Source organism: Heterocephalus glaber, unplaced genomic scaffold (genome assembly GCF_053883595.1).
Source record: "Heterocephalus glaber isolate CG9 unplaced genomic scaffold, H.glaber_assembly_v1.0 deba00000331, whole genome shotgun sequence".
NCBI classification, from domain to species: Eukaryota; Metazoa; Chordata; class Mammalia; order Rodentia; family Bathyergidae; genus Heterocephalus; species Heterocephalus glaber.
Genome location: NW_028258142.1, coordinates 55,945,079 through 55,966,730, shown reverse-complemented (window position 1 = coordinate 55,966,730; position 21,652 = coordinate 55,945,079). Strand labels below are relative to the sequence as shown.

Sequence of the window (21,652 nt, the reverse complement as noted above, 5' to 3'; positions counted from 1 at the left end):
CAAGCACCCCAATCTGCTAGGCATTCACTAAGCCCTACCTCCAAGTGGATTTTCTTACCAAGTCCTTCACCTTGTGCAGTACGTACTGTTGCTAGCCATGTCTCACAGAAAGGGCTGCAGCTGGAACGGGTGAGCAATTTGGCCAGCTCCCTGGGTGAAGGTGGAGGTGGAATTCCAGCCCTGAAGCCAATGCCCTCTGAACAGCGATCCACTCCGCTCAGCACACTTTTCACTTAACCTCAACTGTGTGCTGTTTGCTAATTTTTCTGTGCTGCATGATGATTTGCAGAGTATGAGTGGATAATGCATAAGAAGTGTTTTGGATTCACTTCATGAATCCAAAGGTTTGTCATTTTACTGCTGCCAGAGGAGCATCTTTGGAATTGTCCCTTCAGAAATGAAGCCATATATTCATTTTTTCATTGTAAGACCGATAGCCACTGAGAGACAAATCAGCACAGTCTCAAGCTTTTTAGAGGATAGAATATGCTGGACTCAGACAATGCTTGGATTTGGGAGACCAGGGAGAGAGAGGACAATGTGAGGCATCCAGTCTGATGAGTCCATGGAGATTCCATGGAGATCGGAGGACAAGGATGGGGAGGGAAAGAGAGGAAATGGAGTCGTTGGTGTGTTGTGTCCCGGTTATCTGCAGGGTGCCCAGTGGACGCGGTTGGTGGGACCAGCGCTGTTACTGTGGGAGATGCTTGTGATTGCACTATTTAATTTCCCCTCAGTTCTGTGCAAGCCCCAGATCGGATAGAAGATGTTAGTCCTGCTTCTAATAGCCCAGTAGCAGAGAGGATGCAACAAGCTTAGGGCTGAGTACTGGACCTCAGGCTCAGACTTCTGGGGTTCACACTGGGCTTTATCACTGGTTAGATCCATGCCTTTGAATAATTACTTAAACCCTCTTGCTACAATGTAAATGAAGATAAATAACGGTCATATCTCGTAATGTTGCTGTGAAGATTAAATGACGAAATGAACATAAAACACTTGAAAAGGGGCCTGGCATGTAGTAAGCATGTAATACATGTTAAGTGGTTTTTGTTTTGTTTTTTTGGTACCGGGGATCAAACTCGGGTCCTTGCACTTGCAGGCAGCAGAACCACTGAGCTAGATCCCTGGCCCATGTTAGTTATTACTACCATGCATCATAAGAAGACCCTAAATGAGAGGGACCCAAAATGCTACAGGAATGGTGCAACAGGAATTTTCCTATCATGGAAATGAGGGGGGTTCTTGTGGAGGAGGTGACCCAGGAGCTGGAGCTCCCAAGCGTGGGTCGAGTCTAGATGTGTGAATATTGGTGTTGCCTGAGCAGAAGCCCAAAGCTGGAGACAGGATGTGGGTGACACAGGTACAAGACACTTTGCATGCATTCTGTGATCCTCCCAAGGCTTCATGTGGGCTCTTTCTGTGTGCACCACACCCTTCTGAGAACAGAAGAAAACCCTAACTTCATGGGCCAGGAAACCGCATTTCAAATATTTGCCCAAGATCACCCTGTCAGTAAATGGTAGGGTCAGCATTCGAACTTACGGCTGTAAAATCCCAGGGAATTTCCTCTGAAAGCCTTGTGTAGGCTGAGAAAGCACGATGAACAATGGGAAATTATGTGGAGAAAGAAGATGGGTGGCAGGGGGCGGTAACTCCAATCACACCCTAGCAACAGATCAGGCAAACCTTGTGTGACCTCTGTTAACTTGGTCAGTTTCAATAGCCACTGTAAAGCCATGAAAAGGTGTGCTTTAACCTTCTTAAAAGATTAAGGATTACGAAACTGGCAGCAACCTATGGGATGGTTAGGTGGAGGAAAATTCTAGGGGCAAGGAGTTAAACCAGCAAGCTATTCCAATAGCCCCGGCAGGAGAGTCAGGCTGACTTTCAGGGCAGAAACACCAGAAAGGCAAAGAGTGGAAACAAAATAGGTCCTAGAGAGGAGCAGCAGGACATGATATGGTTTGAAAGAGGCCAAGGAGCTGGGTGTCCATGATGACTCAGACTTTGAGCCCAGCTTCTTTGAAACATAATGAGAATTAAGGAAGGGTTGGTGGCAAAGGGTGATGACCAAAGCTGTTCATCTTGATGTTACTGTTAATGTTGATGAGGTCCTCCCACCCTTCCTGCTGCAAAAGCTCCAATGCATGGCCAGCAAGGGGAGATGGCAGTTCTGTGGCTCAATGTCCCACTGGCGGGCTGTGGCTGCCTTGTGTTGCTGGCCACATGCAGGCTGTCTAAGGGGCGCTGCTTCTTCCAGGGCTCCATGATGGGGCAGTGTGCTGGGCACCTGCAGGTGCCACAGCTTTCCAAACCGAGACCAGATCATATAGGATGAGAATAATGCACATCCTCCCCAAAGAGAGCAAGAGAAAGTCTATTTAGAGGCTCCGAGACTTGGGCTCCCCAAAGAATGATGCCCTGCCCCTTCCAGTCCTAGTTTTTACCTCCCTAGAGGCAAAAGGCCCACATACAAAGCCACACTAGGACACTGACTGGCTGAGAAGCTGAGATGGGCTCTGGCTCTCCCTTCTCCCCTGCTCAGTGCCAACCAGTGACCTGCAGGAAGGGCTCTCGGTGGGAACTTCCTGTCCCCGTGGGACCGTTTGCTGGAGAGTGAAAACTGAGCCAGGTGCCGGCCAAGATAATCTTTCTTCTCTCCGCACCCTGGCAACTAGCATCCTAATCCCGCGCTCCTCTCCCATGCAGATGTTGCAGGATGCACCAGCCGCCTCCCCCAGCAGCATGGAAGTGTGGCGAGACTCAGAGCTTTGCTCACCCCCAGTTGGGGCCCAGATCAGTCACAGAGCCCTCCAGTTTGGGGACAGTCCCACCAGCCACTTGCTATTCCAGCTTCCCCAGGAGTTGCTGAAACCCAGGTATTTTTAAATTTTCCTGCTCCAGGGCCAACTCAGAACCCAACTGCAGTTCTACCCTGGGAGTGTCCAGCTGGCATGACACCGTGCTCCTGTCACGAAGGCAGGTGGCACTACCATTCTTGTGAAGAGCGGTGCCAGCCTGCATAGGACCATGGGGAGCGTGATTGCGGGACATGTGCTCCCTGCAGCTGGGGTGCAAATGTGACGGGCGCCACTCGGGGGCTGAGACAATGGTTTGGAATTGACGGTGTTCTAAAAATAAGGCTGATTTTGTTCCCGAAGCTGCTATTTATTTCTATGACAAATCACCTTCCCTTGCTCTCTGTAGCAAAAGGAAAAGTACTCTTTCAGGAATCCTTGGTGGCAGATAGAACGTTTTTAAAGAATGCATTCTGACTTTTTGTGCTAGCACATTGCATCTCTTTGTGGGAGGAGTGAATGAGCAGAAATATTAATGATGTCAGGAGAAAGGAGAAAAGCAAGGCTTGTCATGTTCAGGTTTGAAGGAGACATAAAGAAAAGGGTCCAACTATTCCTTCAAGACTTCTCTACAGAGGCAGAATTTCAGGGGCCGCAAGGACCCGGCTTTCAGTCCCTGCACGGCCATGTACTGGTCATGTGGCCCCAGGCTGTGTGCCAGCTCAGCCGCTTGGAGACTGAGATGCTCAGATGAAATAGACAGCCACAGACAGGGTTTAGTGTGGGCAAGAGAACAGATGCTGGGAGGGGCCTGAAAGAGCCTGCAGCTGGGATGGGGCCTGTAGAAGAAGGCCGGGAGAGGGGCTCAGACTGCAGGGCAGCTCACAGGAAGTCAGCCAGGCCCAGGGGCACCCCAAGCACAGATCATCTGAGAGGGCCCGGCATGCAGCCGAAGTGTCCGGCCTAGTCTGCCTGCCACTCTTATCCCAGGCTGGGAGCAGCTGGGTGTTGTTGCAGACCCCAGGCTGGGGCAGTGGGGGGCAGCCAGGGCACTGTGCCCATGGTGGGGGGGGGCGTTCTCAAAGGGAACACATCTTTGTGGCCACCACAAACCACATAACTTTTCTAAGCCTGAGCTCTCCGTCTGTGCCTGTCCCACATGCTCTCGAAAATCACTACCGCTCTGTGGACCTCCATTTTCTCTTCAGTTAAATGGAGTTGATTGTGCAATCCTTGCAGGAAGGAGAGGCAATGACCAGGAAGGAGGCTGGCTCTTAGAAGCCCACTCAGTAAGCCATGGGCATGATTTGCTAGCAGGTAGATGTGAAGGCCAAGGAGGAATTGAATTCTGCATTGAAGCAGGGCACGGTGGTGCACACCTGTAATCCAAGCACTCTGGGAGGCTGAGCCAGGAGGAGTGCCAAGTTGAAGCTTGGCCTGGGTAACTTAGCAACTTGGTGAGACCTTGTCTCAAAATTTAAAAAATAAAAAGGACTGGGGATGTAGTTCAGTGCAAAGGGCCTGAGTTCAATTCCTGGTACACAAAAAAAGTGCAGCATTCAGTAGAGGAAATTATCAGGCAGTGCCAAGTCAGTGGCAAGACTTGGGGTCCTTCATTTGGCAAAACTGTGCTAACAGGAGACTGAGGCAGGGGCAGGGGATTGTCCCGTAGCCCCGGTGACTTCCCAGTGGTGAGGCCCCACTGCCTGGCCCTGGCCCCTGATCAAGCTGACCTTAATGGCCAAAGAAACGGCAGCTACAGATGCTCTCTTTCCAGCCCTGCCCCACCCCACCCTGCAGCCCACTCTCTCCCCCTGCACTTTGAGTGAGGTAAGTTTTCCAGGTTTTTTTGGTAATTCAGTCTCCAGATTTAGTCCTTTCACGTCCAGCTCTAAATTATACATCATAAATGAAAAAGGTAACATTTTAAAAGTTAAAATGAAAAAGCAATCAATCATTAATAACTACTAATTTTAAACCATTTAAATGCCAAATTTTGCAGCAATCAGATTATATTTTCAGGAATTACAAGCTTATATTTACAATGCTTTCCATTCTAGCAACATTTGACTCTCTTCCCAAACCAGTACCATTATTTTAACCCCAAGGTGAACATATGAAAGTACAATTTCCCATCCCCTCCTCCAGCAATGAATAGTCAAAGCTACGGTATCACATTCCAGGATTTGAATCCACTGCGGCCTTTTCAAGGTGTTAGTCAGTTAGTCTTTTCTGAAAGAAAATTGCTTTAGGAACAGTTCTGGGAAACAAACGTCAAGTGTGATCACCAGGCTCACACGCTTGATGATGTGCTTCCCCTTCTGGAGCCTCTCCCTGCCAGCATCCGCCCGCCCTCTGTGGGCCAGCCCCATCCTCCAGCCCCCCTCACTCACAGACACACACCGCCGTAGCCATCTGGGCGATTTCATCTGACAAATACGAATTTCTTTTTCCTTTTGAAGAATGTTCCCCTCCAGGAAACTTGCTAATCTGAAGATTACATCTCAGCCTCACAGTATTGAAAAGCAAAGAGAATAAACAGTGTAACTCTTCCTGCCACTTCCAGGTTCTGCCTCCAGAATTTCCATTTACTGCTTAATTCAATTCAGTAATTATTTATTGAATCCCTGCTAGGTACTGTGCACTGGGGATGCAGCTAGAAGCAGGGCCAAGCTAGCTCCTGCCCCAGTCTCCTGTGTGCTGAGACATTAGCCCTCAGCAATGCAGGATGACAGCCAGCTGCTGTGTTTCCACCACCTGTTCGTGCCATATCTTTAGGATCCCTCTCAGGGTACCCAGGGACAGTGCACAGCACAGGAAGGCACCATACACATCTGCCTCCCCAGAGTCCAGCACAGAGCCTTATATTTGCTATGCTCTGTGATTTGCCGAATGGGGGGGATGGACAGACATACATTTTCATAGACAGTAACTCTTTCTCAGCCATCATGTACACATCCCATGCAACCATTCATGCTCGTGAATGTTACCTTTCAACCTCTGCTGTGATTACACAATATTTAGTTCCTCTTCCACCATAGATGAAGTATGAGGGTGGGAGAGTCATAGAGGTAGGTGAATCTTTACTCCTGTGCATTAATGTTAAAAGAGTCTTACAGAGAGAGGAAGTGCTCACCCAGTGATTGGATTGCATCCTGGTTCAGTGCTGATCCTTACTCCTACAACTTCCCTCTCTGTGAATACACACAAACAGAATGCATATTCATTGGGCTTAAGGAGCTCAGGCTACTAAGTGAAACAAGCCAGCCACAATCAAACAAATACTGTCTGATTCCACTTATGTGAGGTACCTGGAGCAGGCAAATCAATCCGTACAGACAGGAAATAGAATGGTGGTTGCCAGGGGCAGGGGGAGAGAGGTATGGGACAAACCTTTGTGCATGCACTGGAAAAATGGGAGTTTGGGTATATGCAGCACAACCCCTCTCCGAGCTGTGAGATGGTGAAAAGCAACAACAACCTCCCTTCCTTCCTTTCCTGTTGCTTTCTTTTCTCCACAGGTCAGAGTTTGCTGTGGACATACACACAACCTCCTCCGGGGGGCTGGTGTTTTACACGGGCGCCAAGAACTCCTTCATGGCTCTTTACCTGTTGAAAGGACATCTGGTCTTTGCTTTGGGGGCAGAAGGCAAAAAACTGAGGCTCAAAAGTAAAGAGAAATACAATGACGGGAAGTGGCATACGGTAAGATCTTGGCTACCTTACAACAGTTTGAGCATTCTGAAAAATCCAAAATCCAAAATGCTCCCAAATCCCAACATTTTGAGCAATGACATGGTGCCACAATGGAAAATTCTAGACCTGATCTTGGGTTTTAGTCAAATTGCAAGCAGGTCAAGAACATTGTATAAAACTGCTTGGTGGGGGAGATGTAGCTCAGTGGCCCTGCCTCGCAAGTGCAGGGTCCTGAATTCAATCCCTAGTCCAAAAAAAAAAAAAAAACTACTTGCGGGTTATATGTATATAGTATATATGGACATAAGTGGAATTTTGTGTTTGGACTTAGGTCCCATTCTAGGATATCTTATTATGTACATGTGAATATTCCAAAATCCAGAAAACCTGAAACTTCTAACACGTCTGTTCCCAAGCATGTCAGTGAGGGATATTCAGCCTGCACCTCTAGCCAGGGTGAAATTCACTGTCCGAGCAACTGAAAACAGGAGCCAGCACCCTTCCTAGGCCCACAGGCACGAGCGTCAGGAGAGCCTGTGTGGGCCGAGGCGTGGGCACCCAGCGTCTTGGTGCTGGGATTGCTGCACACACTGTGTGTCACTGATGCCCTAAATGCCCAGGTGAACTTCGCCACTGCTCCTTAGAGCCCCTCCATCCTCACCCAGCTGCTTTGTCCCCTGGCCTAATCCACCCTGCTTCCTGGGCCATTTGCCTCCTGCAGTGGCCACTTCCAGGCCTGCAGATTCTTCTGTGGGCCTGAATGCCTTCCCCATCACACAAGCAGAAAGACCCACAGCCCAAGCATCCCAGCTGTGGCCTCAAGGCAGACCAGAGTTTTTAAAATACAATATAAGCCCAGAAGGAAACTGATACTCAGATAACCTAAGTGACTTGGCAAGTTTCGGTCACTTAGTCACTCAACAGCTAGTCCCTGAGCTGCTCTACTGGAGCACATGAACACAAAATTCTCAATATAACGTCAGCTACAGGTAAGTGCCTCCAGAAAACACTGGAGCAAGGTCAGGAAATGACAAAGCAGAGTAGAAAGACTGTTTTGGAGCTGGAAGTTAGGAAAGGCCTCCTGCAGAGGGAGACCACCGTACGGATTTATACGGGTCCTCCAGGCAGAGGAAAAGGCAAATGTAAGGACCTCCAGGTGGGAATTAGCCCATGGGACAAACCGCAGAGCTAGGAGAGGCATTGGAGCAGGAGCCAGGGCCAGATTATTAAGCTTTGAAGGCCAACCTGAGGACTTTGGATTTCATTGCAGGTGTCTCTGCAGTGTAGGAAGAGAGTTAAATTAGTAAAGAAGATTATGTTTTTTTACCTCTCTTCAGCTGAAGAAATAGAGGGGTTAGATGTAGAAGTTGGGGAGGGGAGGCCCGGGATTTAGCTCAGTGGTGCCACTGCCTGCCTCAAAAGCACAAGGTCCCGAGTTCAATCCCTGGTACCCCCCCCCCAAAAAGAAGTAGAAGTGGGGACCAGATGGGGGCTATTGTGTCTGGAGAGACTGAGGTGGAAGTGCAGAGCTCGGGTCTGGATGGGTTCAGGAGCAGAGCAGAGGGCTGGCCAGCGGCTGCACAGGGAGGGGGAGAGAGGAGTCGGTACCGCAGTGCTCTGGCAGTAGTGGGCGCCTGCTGAGGTGGAGAAGTGGAGAGAAGGCCTGGGACCACAGAGAACAGTTTCGGGCTGGGGGAGACTAGCAGCCCAGACACGCCTTCCCATGTGTCCCGACAGGGAGGCCCGAGGCCGCGGCTGGACATGGACACTGGAGAGACGGCAGAGTCCACAGTAGGGCCCAGGAGTCCTCACTCGTAGCAGAGAGTTGAAGGCCTTGGCCCTGTGTTAGAAGACAAGGGGCTGCCTTCTTGCTCTAGGAGCCTCCCAAGCACACAGTCAACTGCCGCTCCTCTCAGCTCTACACAGACTCCTCCTTCCCTTCCTTGGGAAGATCCTTGTTGATTCATGTGCCTCTGGTTGCCCATCCTTGGTACAAATTTCCAGATCAATTGTATCTGTTTATTTACTTCACTTCTGAGCAGCCTTTTATTTATCAGCCCTTCGCACTTAGTTTGTTCAATATCTAACACAGTCTCACCAAACAATGGTGATGAGTGTAAACAGAAGCAAAACCTCATTCTTTACAGCAACAGAAGGGCAGGAAATGTTTTTAGAAATGTCCTGTGACTACTATTAAAATACAGCAGCGATGATCAGAGGTAAGGACTTGACACGCGTGCTCTCTTGACTCTGCAGGTGGTGTTTGGGCAAGATGGCCGAAGGGGGCACCTGCACATAGACGGGCTGAAGGCCCGGGAGGGCAGTTTGCCCGGAAATTCCACCAGCAGCCCCAGAGCACAGGTTTACCTGGGGTGGTCTCCATCAGGGAAGCCAAAGGTAAACATGGATAAAACCAATCCACCTTATAATGTCCCCATCATAAGGATAGAAGATGTGTAAGAATCTCAAAGTGCTTCAAATGTTTTTGAAAATACCGAATGTTCACAGGGCCACAGAGAGGGCCCCACTCCTCACTCGGAAGCTTTCCTGCATTAGGTCCAGGTTGACACAAGCACCCAGATAAGGAGAGTGCAGACCTTCTCCATGTCTCTGTCCACATGAGGCCTGTAGCTCCTCTGCCAGGAAATGCACACACAGCCTAAGGCTTAGGTAGAAAGCAATTGTGGATTAAGCATGAGGTCCACTTTAGTAATGTATGCCACCTTCGCCATCTTTGCTGTACTCAGGCAAAGCATTTGCTTTGTAGTTTGCTAGTGAACTTGGCTGTGTTTTTAAAAGGCTTTTTTTTTCTCTCTCATAAACAGAAACCCAATATCCTTTGCCATAAATAGTACAAAATGGTAAAAATAAATACACGAAAATGAAACAGTGTTATTAGCTCAGTGGTATGGCCTGCCCCCTTTCATTTGGAGAAACAGCAGCTTGCGAAGTGACCAGGGGGTGTTCAAGACATATTAGCTCAGAGCTGAAATTTGTCACTTGTCCTAATTAGAGGGCTCACTGGAAAACTGAAAAAAAGGAAGAAAGCGGGAGGTATCGCTCAGTGAGAGTAGGTTTGGCATATGCAAGGGTCTAATCTCCAGCCCTGAAAGAGGAAGGAAAGGAAGAACATAATAGGGCTAAGGGAAAGTCAGGGCTCCCCTGTCCCCAGGGAGGAGGACATTTGGCGGGTGTGTCAGGTTCAGAGGCTGTGCTGGGCCTCAGCCCAGGAGCCAGCTCTGCGCCTGCCACCTCCCATCTCTCCTGCACCTGGCAGAGTGTCAGTGGCACCTGGGTCACCTGGGGTGCCCTCATGCACTTGACTGTCTTCTCCCACATTTGCCCTTTTCTCTCACAAAGTGAAGTACAATGGTCCTGTCAACAGCTCAGGCTGCCGGCCAATTCTCCCCCTTTCCTTGAGAGTTGCTGGTATGTTCTTGTCTAATTGCTTGCAGTGAGGCAGGGAAGGGCCCTGATGCAAAGGTGGGCTAAGAAGTGGACATAATCAAGGCAGGTTTTTCTCCACCAGCTTGGACTCCAGGCCTTCAGCCTGAGCTAGCCAAGCCAAAGCCTCCATAAGCCACTGCCTGGCCTGCTGGAATTTTGCTCGATTTGAGCCAAAGCCCCAGCAAGCAATAAAGTTTTACTTTGTTTTCTCATGTATAGTAACTTTTACATGTATATCATACATAAATTATAACTTGCTTATATTCTATGCACAATAACACGTATGTAATGTAGAATATATTCATTGCTGTAGAGGGTCCTCAGTGCTGATGTAGATTTTCTCCCTCTTGGAGAAATCACAGGATGGCACAATTTGGGTACACTTCTGACTGCTTAGGTTCTTTTAAAATCACCTTAATCATCCCTGGCTTCCTAGCATCTGGGACCAATAGCAGCATTCATTACAATATCCTTAACAACCAGGGTTCTTTCCACTGCCTCCTGCAACCCTGGTGGTATAAACCATCTTCTTTGTCCTCCTCCACAGCCTTTCCAAGGGCACCTTCCCCGCTTGGCCTTTAGCAGTTCAGCGCCAGGTTATAGCCACCTTGGGAAGTACGTGCTTGGTTTCAGGTTCAGATTTTTCACTGGGTAGCAGGACTCAAGTGTGGGCCTAGAAATGGACATAATTAAGGCAGGTTTTCTTTACTAGCTTGGACTCCAGGGCTTTTTAAGAAACTAAAAACTTCATGAGGAGACCAGCCAGCAGTTTACCATTGATGTGAGCCTTACATTCATTGCTAACATCACCCTTGTCTCTCAACATTACCATATCCTGAATCTGTTGTGTAGGATTCCAGGGCCCTGATAGCATTGGTTCTAGAAGGGAGTTAGGGAGTTTGTATTCAATGATTCTTAAGATTTTTTTGAGAATTTTACAAACATCTTGAGAATCTGTGAATATGTTGTAGTCCTTCTCTCCAGAAAAATGTACATTCAGAGAATATCTGGGATGTGATACAAGGGAATACAAATCCTCAGAAGCCCAGCCTTCGGGCCAGAGCAGAGTGGGCCAGGGTCCCCCACACGCCCACCCACGATGCACACCCGTAGTGTCCTATTGTAACTGTACAGCATCCGTGCTTTGTTGGTAGTACGCTGAGTCAAATACCGAAGGGAGCTGTTTGGCACTCAATTATTTTGGGAACATTTTGGCCTCATTTTTCAATCAGCCGCCTTGCATTAAGCTCTCACACCAACTCACGAAACCCTCAAGAGTGGTTCATACTGCAAAGCGACGGTGAGATCTGTAAATGGTGAAGTGGAAATTTCCCCACGCCGCAGCTCAGTGTGAGTTGCTCAGGGTTGTGTCCACGCTCTTTTATTCTTACTCCAGAGCAAGGTAGCAATCTCCACACCCCCACAGTCCTGCACTCTCCCCACCTGGCATGGAGATGCCTCTGAACTTCAACACTCCCCCAACATCTGGTAGACAGGTTTTCCTTGACACTCTGGGCAGGGAGCCAAATAGAACAGTCAGGCCCACCTGACTCTATGAAGCAGGAAAAATAAATCTTCTTTTGCCAGTAAGTTTCAACACCCCTTAGCTTGGCTATCCCATGCATATTAGGGAGTCATAGGTAATGACTTTCTTTTCTGCTTGGTTTCAGAATCTCCCCCAAAACAGCTTTGTGGGATGCCTGAAGAACTTTCAGTTGTCTTTAAAACCCTTGGATTCCCCTTTGATGAACTTTGGGGTGTCTCCTTGCTCAAGTGGCTCTTTGGAGAAAGGCATTTATTTCTCCCAAGGAGGAGGTCATGTCAACCTGGGTAAGAAGCAATTTGGTGTAGAGTTCATGTCTCTGAGTCTTTTGTCTTTAATTATGACGCTTTAATTTTGTTCGTTCTTTCCTTTTCAAAGCTAACTCTGTGCTGTTGGGGCCAGAGTTCAAGCTTATGTTCAGCATTCGCCCAAGAAGTCTTGTTGGGATCCTGATACATATTGGAAGTCAACGAGGACAGCACTTAAGTGTTTACATGGAGGCAGGAAAGGTACGGAGCAGTCTGGTGACCTGGGAGTGGGAGGTGGAAACCAGATTCCATTTCTACTATGACTTCCGGGTGAACCTGGCCTTATTTTTAAGTTAGCCTTGGAGATGACTTATCATTTTACTTTAGCAAGTAATTTTATCATCACATTTTTTGTTCTTCATCTTTAAAATTGGAAAAACTCACAAGTCAGGGGGAATTCCAGCTGCGCCACTCAGTTATAGAGCCCTTAGGAAGTTTCTGAACCTCTTTCAGACTCAGTTGTGGTATCTATAAAACAAGGATAGTAATTCTGGTGCCCTAGGGCTTTTGTCCAGATTAGAGAAACTTCCATGGACTTTATAGATGTCCGTTTTCCTTCCTCACCTTCAGTCTCATCGCATCTCTGCTTTTATTCAGAAGGGCAGCACCAGAGTGACCGGGACACGTTTTCCCCGGCTGTCTCCACCATAGCACAGCTGAGCCTGCGAGCTTGTGTCCATGGACTCAGTCCAGACCCTTTTAGTCTGTCCACACTGCTCCAGCCCTCTGGCTCTGCAGCCAAGCTGCTCACTGGGTCCCACACAGGCTTTCCTTTGGTTTCTCATGGATTCTTTCTTCAGTTTCTCCTACCCCATCCTTCCCATTGCTCACAAACCTGCATCAATATCTTATTTTCAACCACCCAGGTATCTCTCCTTCCTTCTCAAAGATATCTCTTTAAAACCAGATGCTTCCAGGAAGCTGCTCATAGTTGAGGCCTTGAGTCAAAAACTGATGCTGTGCTACTTTCTTTTATCTCTATCTTTCTACTATTTATTAAATGTGAGAGAAAACAGCCCCAGGAGAAAATTAAATGGCCCAAACTCCTAGAATACTTTTTCCCCTGGTGCTGAGGATTGAACCCAGGCCTCTTGCATGCCAGGCGAGTGCTTTGTGCTGAGCGACACCCCAGCCCCTCACATACTTCCTACTGAAGCTGTAGACATTACGCCTGAGCAGGTCTCCTGTCTCCCCGAGAAGCAACACGACCCACCTTCCGGGAGGTAGAGATGAGACTATCTTTTCAGAGGAAGGCTGGGAAGGGTCCTCAGTGAGAGTCCCTGGATAGGAACTCTTCTCAAGAAACAAAACCAAGACCTGATGACATTGGCAGTGCTATTGTTTAGCTCAAAAATTGCCTATAATAGATTCTCCATCTAGTTACGGGGAAATTAAATGTAAGCTATTTACAGTGGCACTTAAATGATACGACTTATCATTTACCTTGATTCAACCCTGGAAGGTCCCAGAGGAGCCCTAACTAGAGAGTGGGTAGTGGATTCTGCATAGAGGTGCTGAGTGCTGGCACCGTCAGGTGCCCGGGACAGACACACTCCGTCAGCTTGTTCAATGTCTTGGTCGTAACTGGCTGGCCCTTACCACAGGTTATAGGCCGCCACCAGCATTTTTGTTTTCCAAACTTCATATGTTCTTCTAAACAGAGCCCCTGTCTTAGGAATTGCTAAGAAGGATGGTTGGTGCTCTTCAGTAACCCTGGACGGGGTCTGGCTTGGGAGAAAATGGCTCGTTGCCATTGCCAACAACTTCAGGCGAGACCTGGGTTTATAGCTCGCTTCCCAGGAGTTGGGGGACCATTATTTAAAGTGTTTGTGGACTGTCTGCATGGCAGTGCTTGGGAAGGGAAGAGGGAAAGAAAAGTTGTCTCTACTCACCTTTTGGAAGGAAATAGCAAGATCCATGTGTTGCAGGTCACAGCCTCTGTGGACAGCGAGGCGGGCAGGATATTGACGTCAGTGACACCAAAGCAGTCTCTGTGTGATGGACAGTGGCACTCAGTTGCAGGTAGGACATCCAGGTCCCTATCGTGCACACATTGACACAGTCCCTTTTCATGTGGATTTGAATTTCTCGAAGGCAGCCTCAGTCCATTATTCCTAGCGCCTGACAGGGCAGCTCACCAGCTTAAGTCATTCATCATTCATTGCCCACCCCAGCTATGTGGATGTTATTCGTGGCTGCAGCCTCCAGTTCTCCATAGCTTCCTGTGTTGGGGGATTTGTGTGTGTGTGTGTGTGTGTGTGTGTCCAGCCATTGATAAGTTGTATTCGTTTTCAAGGTAATATAACATTGTGATTTAAGTTTTGGGTTTGATGTCAAAAGGAAAGAGGTCAAATCTCTGCCATCCTTTACCTTGTGTGGCCTTGGGCAAGTGATTTAAATGCTCTTTCCCTTCAGTTTTCTCATCTGTAAAATGGAGATAAAAATAGCATACTCCTCACAGGGTGTGAACATTAATGGAATAGTGAATATAAACTGCTTAGCCCCATGTCTAATAGTAGCATTCAGTAAGTGTCTGCTCTTACTATGGTATAGTTAAGTCTCATTGTTGGGTTATTTTTTCAACAATCAGTTAATGTTAATGTGAACTATTTAGATAAACTAATGGTGGAGAGCAGGCATATCTTCTCAAGTAGAATCTGTTTTTTTTTTTATTAATAACTCATGAGTATTAGTTTAGAGACATGTGAACCTGTATTTGCTAAAATACCTTTCATCAGAAGCAATCTTTGCTTGGCCAATTTGAAAGCTAAATACATTGCAATCAGCTAAGATTGTTAACATGGGCGGAATTTGCTTCCATGGGTCAAAAGTGTGTCAAGCATTTTTGGCATCTGTTTTCAGAAGCCAGTGGCTACTTGGAAAGTAGCTGAGGTCCCATGAAGTGAGCTTGGCTTCTGGAGATGAGATAGCAGAGGTTGAATCCCAGCTCTCTATGAGCCAAGCATCAGCTCAGGTCCTCAGTGAGTCTCAGCCTCTCATCTGGGAAACGGAAATTATAATAATGTCTTCTGCAGAGATTCGTGTTAGGGATCAATTTTGCAATGAATGTGGAAGCACCTCTTGCTGCTTGGCACTAAGAAGTGAGTTGAGGGGGACCGAGCGCCGGCAGCCAGTGTGTCACGGGTCCCATGGGAACGAATCAAACTGAGGCCAGTGGGGACCCCACAGTACAGGAAGCACTCTGCCCCGTGACAGATTTAACCAGCTTCCTTTCTTCCAGTCACCATCAAACAACACATCCTGCACCTGGAGCTGGACAAGGACAACAGCTACACAGCAGGGGAACTCACCTTCCCATCCCACAGCACCCAGGTGTCCCTACACATTGGCGGTGTCCCAGGTGACTGTCATCCTCATTTCTTCCACACCCATTTTGCCCAATGTCAGCTCTTGACATTTTCCTCTTCACCCAGCAAAGATGGTGGCCTCCATGTGGGTCGTGAGCAGGGCAGCCCTCGGCTGGGCAGGGACGGTGAGGCCCTTTGTCCGGCACTTGGGGAAACCTAGCAGCTGGCAGTGAGCACAGCTCAGCACAGTCGCAGCCGCATTACTGCTGCCTCCTCTCTGCCCAAGCCTATAATTTATAAGCCCCCCTTAAGATGTTGCATTAACCCAGAAACCTGATATCAGCAAAGAACCAGGCAGAAAATCCAATCTCTCGTCCCCAGGCATTTATTCTTGCTGCTGAGTTATTAGGCTCAGTGGGGCCAGAATGGGAAAATTGGGCAGGGTGAAATGCAGGCATGTTCAAGACTGGAATTCCACCTGGAAAGAACCTTTTCATTCTTCATTGCTTTGCATCCTTCCAAATAGTCTGTCTGGTTGTTAATGTTATAGGCCTTTCATGACCCATAAAAAGCAGCCGAGTTCAGGTTATTGCCTGTTGATTTGGACTGTGGAATCTCCTTCTCTGAAGAGCTCAGGAGTCGCCTTGTTGCTGATTTATCCCGGCAGGCACAGTGAAGGATGCCCGCTTTAAGAGGAAGAAAGGGCCGGGTGGGACGAGCCATGGGGTCCCCTTTGCTCCTTCTTACAACTCTCTGTAAAGCTCAGTGTGCATTCATTTGGAATGAAGAATTCATCAAGTGCCTTTTGCTTTTGTCTTTCAGCCAATTTGAAGACATTGAACCTCCCAGTGTGGGGGTCATTTTTTGGCTGTTTAAAGAATGTTCAAGTCAACCACAAGCCAGTCCCTATTTCTGAAGCCATGGAAATCCAGGGCTCTGTTCGTCTGAACGGCTGCCCTGAGTACTAACCCGGACCTACCGCACAGGAGGAAACTCACCTGCATGCCTCCCTCCACAACTCAAAGTCGTGCTTGACTCAAGACACCATCGGGACGTGCGTACTGAAAATCTGATTTTGAACTCTGACCACATAGACCCATCATTTTGGCATTCAGTGCAACATATTATTTCACACAAAAATACCATTTCTTGAAGAAGATGAACAAATTGTTATTCAAATATGCACACAATGCCTTAGATAATATTTGTCACTACAATTTGTGCCTTTCATGGAACATTTTCTCCACTTGTCAAAAAATAAATCTCTTTTTAAGCACTTTAAGAATATGAAACTTGTACATATGTTAAAGGATTATAATTTATGGGGTTAAATAAAAGCAATGTACTTTTCAAATTATGTTTTTGAAACATAAAACCAAAGGCTTGATGGTGACTGTTAATCGTATTGATTCTTTAGCACCTGGTCAGTGTGCTGCCTATGACATAGCTTTCTACAAGTAATTATTGAGCACAAACTGGGAGGTTCTGTGTGTTCTCAGTCCATGAACTACAGTGAGGTACAGAAAGTAGTTCTGCCCGTAAGGAATATTCAGTTCAATTGGGGAAACATATAATATTCATAAAGTAGTAGTTAACAAATTGAACTCCTGAACCCATCAATTAATGAAGCCCACCAGCTTCCCAATCTTTTCCTTCCCCAGTCTTCTACCAACCAAGTCTAGATAATTATTACCAATCCCTTGAGGACTCTAACTATCTGATTGGAGAGCTGAGATGGAATAGGTACTGTAACTGAAGCTTTGTATGCCATAACAGAAGTCAGCGGTGGAAAGTTCACGCTCTGAGAAAGAGAAAGAAATCACTTCTAGTTTTTTCTATACAAGAACAAATGGCGTAGTGGGGCAATGTAAATACTCAGCACCACTTTCTCTAACAAAGAATACTATGCAAGCATTTCTGTATCTTCCACATATTATTTGTCCATTGAGAGAAAAATAACAATCCTAAAAATTGGGTATCCTATGATGTCCTCAGAGCTATATGCTCTCCTCTGCTGAAACTGAGTCACACTTCCTTGTTCTTTATGACCATCACACTGCAGTCTTATTCGTATGCTTCCCAACATCATATCAGCACAGCACTGGAATGTTTCAGAGAGGCAGCCAAGTCCCCGACATAGAGGCTCCTCAGAGAGGCAGAGTGGTGGTCTTCAGGAATGCTATGTTGGGTCAGAGGCTGAACTACATGACTAAGTCATGCACTTTCTGAGAACATTAATTTTCAAATGAAAAGTCTCCCAGGCAACTGAGTCAGACTCAGGAAGTGAGTCTATAGGAAAATTATGCGCATATTGTTGCTAGGTCTTCACCAAGCCTATATTCTCTCTTCTGGGCTCCTGATATTAACCTAATTGGATCTACATAGTTATTATTCATTAGTGTTTTTTGTTATCACTTCCCATATCCATCATTAAGGAGCAGTTAACTCCTTACTGACAAGCCCCAGTGATTTCTCCTCTATTTTCTAATAACCTGAAGACAACCTCCCCCGTCTGCATTTGCCGAATATAATTCCAGCCACCAAAAAGCAGCAGAGAGAGTCCCACGTGATTTATATCTAAGGAAACAAAGAGACCTAAGTGTAGTTATTCCATGATTATAAATTTGTTTTCTAGAAAAATTGTCTATAGCTCTTCAACTGAACCATCATGAAAATCATTTGTGAACTGTAAGGTGCCATATGAGCTTTGTCATTGCTATCGTCTTTTTGGCTCATAGGCTCACACTGGGGTAAGTAGGGACATCAAATCACTGGTTAACAACTCTGACCTTGTTACTTCAGGGCCACTATCGGTTCCTGTTGTGGTCTGGATATTGTCCTATTGTTTGAGAACTGCCCCCATGGTCCAGTCTTCAAGGCTTGGTGCTCCAGCATGGGGAATCGGGAGGTGTTACGAGCTTTTACGAGGTTCCTTTCACTGGGGCTGTGCCCTTGAGAAGGACTGTGGTAGTCTGCCCATTCTCCTCCTTGCTTCCTCCCTACCTCTTCACACAAGATGTGACTGCTCTAACACACGCTCCCATCAGAACAAGCCACCGACCTCACCAGAACTGAGCTGATGTAGGCGAGCTGCCTCTGAACCTCCCAAACTGACAGCTAAATAAACCCTTCCTCGTAATGAAGTTAGTTGCCTCAAATATTTTGTTGTAACTTGCAGGTGACTGACACAGTTCCATTTTGGGCCAGCTCAGTGGGGTCTGGAAATAGCACAGCTCCTTAGGCGACAGACATTTCAGGGGCAACAAATACCCACAAAGCACCTGAGTGCTTCTGAAGGCTCACCTCTCATAGCATCTCAACCCATACTTGTTGGCCTTATTCCTCAGTATGGAGGGCACTGAGTTTTTGCTTTGCCACACTCAAGATAGATCAGTATCGGAACACAGTAGCATGGAACAAAATGCTGATTTCCCCTTCTCCCAGACAGGAAGCGGTCTCATCCACAGGGAACTTTAACTCAACTCCTCTCTCTACCCTTGCCCCCGCCACAGAACCCCAAGACCTCTACTTTTGTTGACCACGCTCTTCTCTCTTCGCCTTCCCCAGGTCTCTTCACTAATTTCAACTTCACATAGCTCAATAGTAGGCCTGGAAAAGCCTTATTCTTCCTAGAAATAATGATTTCAAGCCAGCATGAGAGGAACAATCTTTTTTTTTGTACCGGGGATTGAACTCAGGACCTTGCACTTGCAAAGCAGGCAGTGGAACCACTGAGCTAAATCCCCGGCCCAAGAGGAACAATTTTTAAAATAACATTAAAGTATATCTTATTGAATACAAATGGTATGTATATTTTCCTTATGAAAAAATCAGAACATATGGGAAAATATAAAAATCGCCCGTAATCCCACTACTCAGAAATCTGTTTATATTTAGCTATGTGCCCATACGTCTTTTAAAATTCACAGTATTTTGTTACAAAATCATGATTATCGTATGTATTATTGTTATATGGCTTTAAAAACTGTATTTTAAAAACTGTATTGGTTCCTCAGGTCTTTGTAAAACATTTCATTCCATCAAATGAATTTACCATAATGCATGTAACTACCATCTAATCTTTAGATACTTGGGATAGTTCCCTTTCTTACAATTATAGGCAATACTAGAATGAATGGGATATAAATTTATTTACTTTAAGATAAATTGTCAGAAGTAATTAGAACAAAGGCTATGAACATTTTAATGATTGTGGTTAATTATTGCCAGATTACCCCTCAAATGCAATATCCCAGTGGTGGCGAACCTATGGCAGGTGTGCTGCAGCCAGCTGTTTGTGTCTCTCACTGAAAGCTCCAAAAGGTTTGCCATCACAGGTCTATCCATTTGTACTTAGAATCATTTTAAACTGGGCTTGGCCCTGTAATATAAATCCCAAGGCCCTCCCACAGTCTTCAAGACTAGAAGCAGCCATTTGAGCAAGCCAATCCTTAGTGGCCTGTTATGGGTTTTACCTAGATGTCCCCAAAGCCTCCTGTGCTCAAAAGTGGGACTTTTGGAAGGGAATTGAATTATGGGTGCAGGACAGCTGATTGCTATTAGAAGGTGCTCAGAGGAGGCAGGCACTGTGGGCGTGGCCCAGAAGGGTGTAGCACTCTTTCTGCTTCCTGTCTGCCATTGCCGTAAGCAGCTCTCCCCCACCATGCCCTTCTGCCATACCATCCTGCCTCGGAGCCGGAGGACCATGCAAGGACTGAAACTACTAAAATGTGAGCCAAAATACACCTTTCCTCTTTTAAGTTGTGGGTGTCAGGTATTATATCTCAGCGATGAGGAGGCGACTAAGATGTGGCCCATCATTATCTAGGTTGATCTGAGAACAAACCGCAGCACCTGAAAGCACATGGCCAGCTGATGGATGTTTGGCTCTGATGGGCCATTTTACAAGATGCCTTAGGAAGGCAGGGAGTTTCATCGCGAGTCCTTCAAACTGGTGCTGAGCCACAAACCAGCCAAGATTGTAGAATGTGTCACATTCAGAAAGCATCAAGCCAATGCCAGCCCAGGCTGTGCTTCCAGATGAGCAAGGCCCTCCTTCTGGGTTTGGATACTGACTGAAGTTTTGCTTTCACGGTGACTGACACCTTCATAAGGATTCTATCAGATAAAATTCCAGGTTTTTAATTGCCAAAAGCCCAAGACCTCATCTCCTCACACCTTGGCCCCCGACAGAGAAATCCAAAGCAGAAGCTCTTTTTTTTAGAAAAAAATTGAACTGACACATAACAATTGCAGGCATTTGTGGTGTGAATCACAGTGTGATCGTTCAATACATATGTACAGTGTGTAAAGATCAGACCAGGTAAGTTGGATTTCTAGCCCCATAGATAGTTATTTCTTTGTGTTGGGACCCTTCAAACTCCTCTCTCCTAGTTTTTAATACAATAATAATAAATTGTCAGCTATTGTCACCCTACCATGCTGTGGACCACTAGACTTATCCCTCCTATCTAACTGTGTTAGTACCTATTGTCCAACTTTCTTCTATCCTCCCTTCTCTCCTCCTCTCCTTTCTGGCTTCTAGTGACCAGTATTCTGCTCTAGGTGCATGAAATCAATATTTTTAGCTTCTGTGTGGGAGTGAGATGGTCTTTTTCTGTGCTTGGCTTATTTCACTTAACATAATGTCCTCCAGTTGTGTTCATGTTGTCACAAACGACAGGATTTCATTCTCTCTTATGGCTGAATAATATTCCATGGTGTACGAATACCACCTTTCTTTACCCACGTATCTGTTAGCAGCTCCTCAGTTGATTCCCTGTCTTGACTATTGTGAATAGTGGTGCAACGAAGACAGCAGCACAAGTGTTTCTTTGAAATGCTGGCTTCATTTTTTTGGAGATAAACCCAGTAGTAGAACTGCTGGACCATGTGGTAGTTTTTAAATTTTTTGAGGAACCTCCACATGTTTTCCACATGACTAGACTAAGTTTCATCTGCCAGCAGTGTACAAGAATTCCCAATTCTCTGCATCATCATGGTATTTGTTGTTTTGTTTATTATGGCCATTATTTTTTTATCTTTTTTCACATGGGTCATATGAGTATGTGGGGTAAAATGATGTCTCCTTGTGGTTCTGATTTGCATTTACCTGATGATAAGTGGTGTTGAACATTTTTCCATACGCTGGTTAGCCATTTGAATAACATCTTTTGAGAATATCTGTTCAGATTATTTTCCCATTTTAAGTAGCATTATTTTGTTTTGTTTGTTTTTGCTGTTGAGTCCTTTGAGATCCTTATATATTCTGGATATTTATCCTTTGTCAGATGGATAATTTACAAATATTTTCTTCTATTGGCAGATTGTGTCTTCATCCTGTTGCTTGTTTCTTTTGCCACACAGAAGCTGCTTAGATTATTATAATCCCATTTGTCAATTTTTGCTTTTATTGCCTGTGCTTTTATAAAAAATAATGCCTATGTTGATGCACTGAAAAGTTTCTTCAATGTTTTCAGATGTTTTATCTTTAGGTCTTTGATGCATTTGGAGTTGATTTTGTATATGGTGAAAGATCCAGGTTTACTT

General features: G+C 46.2%; 1 protein-coding gene across 1 annotated transcript in view; it reads left to right on the top strand.

Moving 5' to 3' along the window:
* Positions 1 to 18,861, top strand: part of Lama3 (laminin subunit alpha 3) — a 74,653-nt gene extending 55,792 nt beyond the window's left edge. The window contains exons 31-38 of the mRNA XM_087189589.1: positions 2,713 to 2,882; positions 6,323 to 6,506; positions 8,754 to 8,894; positions 11,615 to 11,774; positions 11,866 to 11,996; positions 13,724 to 13,817; positions 15,037 to 15,156; positions 15,926 to 18,861. Of these exons, the coding sequence (XP_087045715.1) occupies positions 2,713 to 2,882; positions 6,323 to 6,506; positions 8,754 to 8,894; positions 11,615 to 11,774; positions 11,866 to 11,996; positions 13,724 to 13,817; positions 15,037 to 15,156; positions 15,926 to 16,071 (1,146 nt within the window). The 3' untranslated portion in view covers positions 16,072 to 18,861. The remainder of the gene's footprint in view (positions 1 to 2,712; positions 2,883 to 6,322; positions 6,507 to 8,753; positions 8,895 to 11,614; positions 11,775 to 11,865; positions 11,997 to 13,723; positions 13,818 to 15,036; positions 15,157 to 15,925) is intronic.
* The last annotated feature ends 2,791 nt before the right edge of the window (positions 18,862 to 21,652 follow it).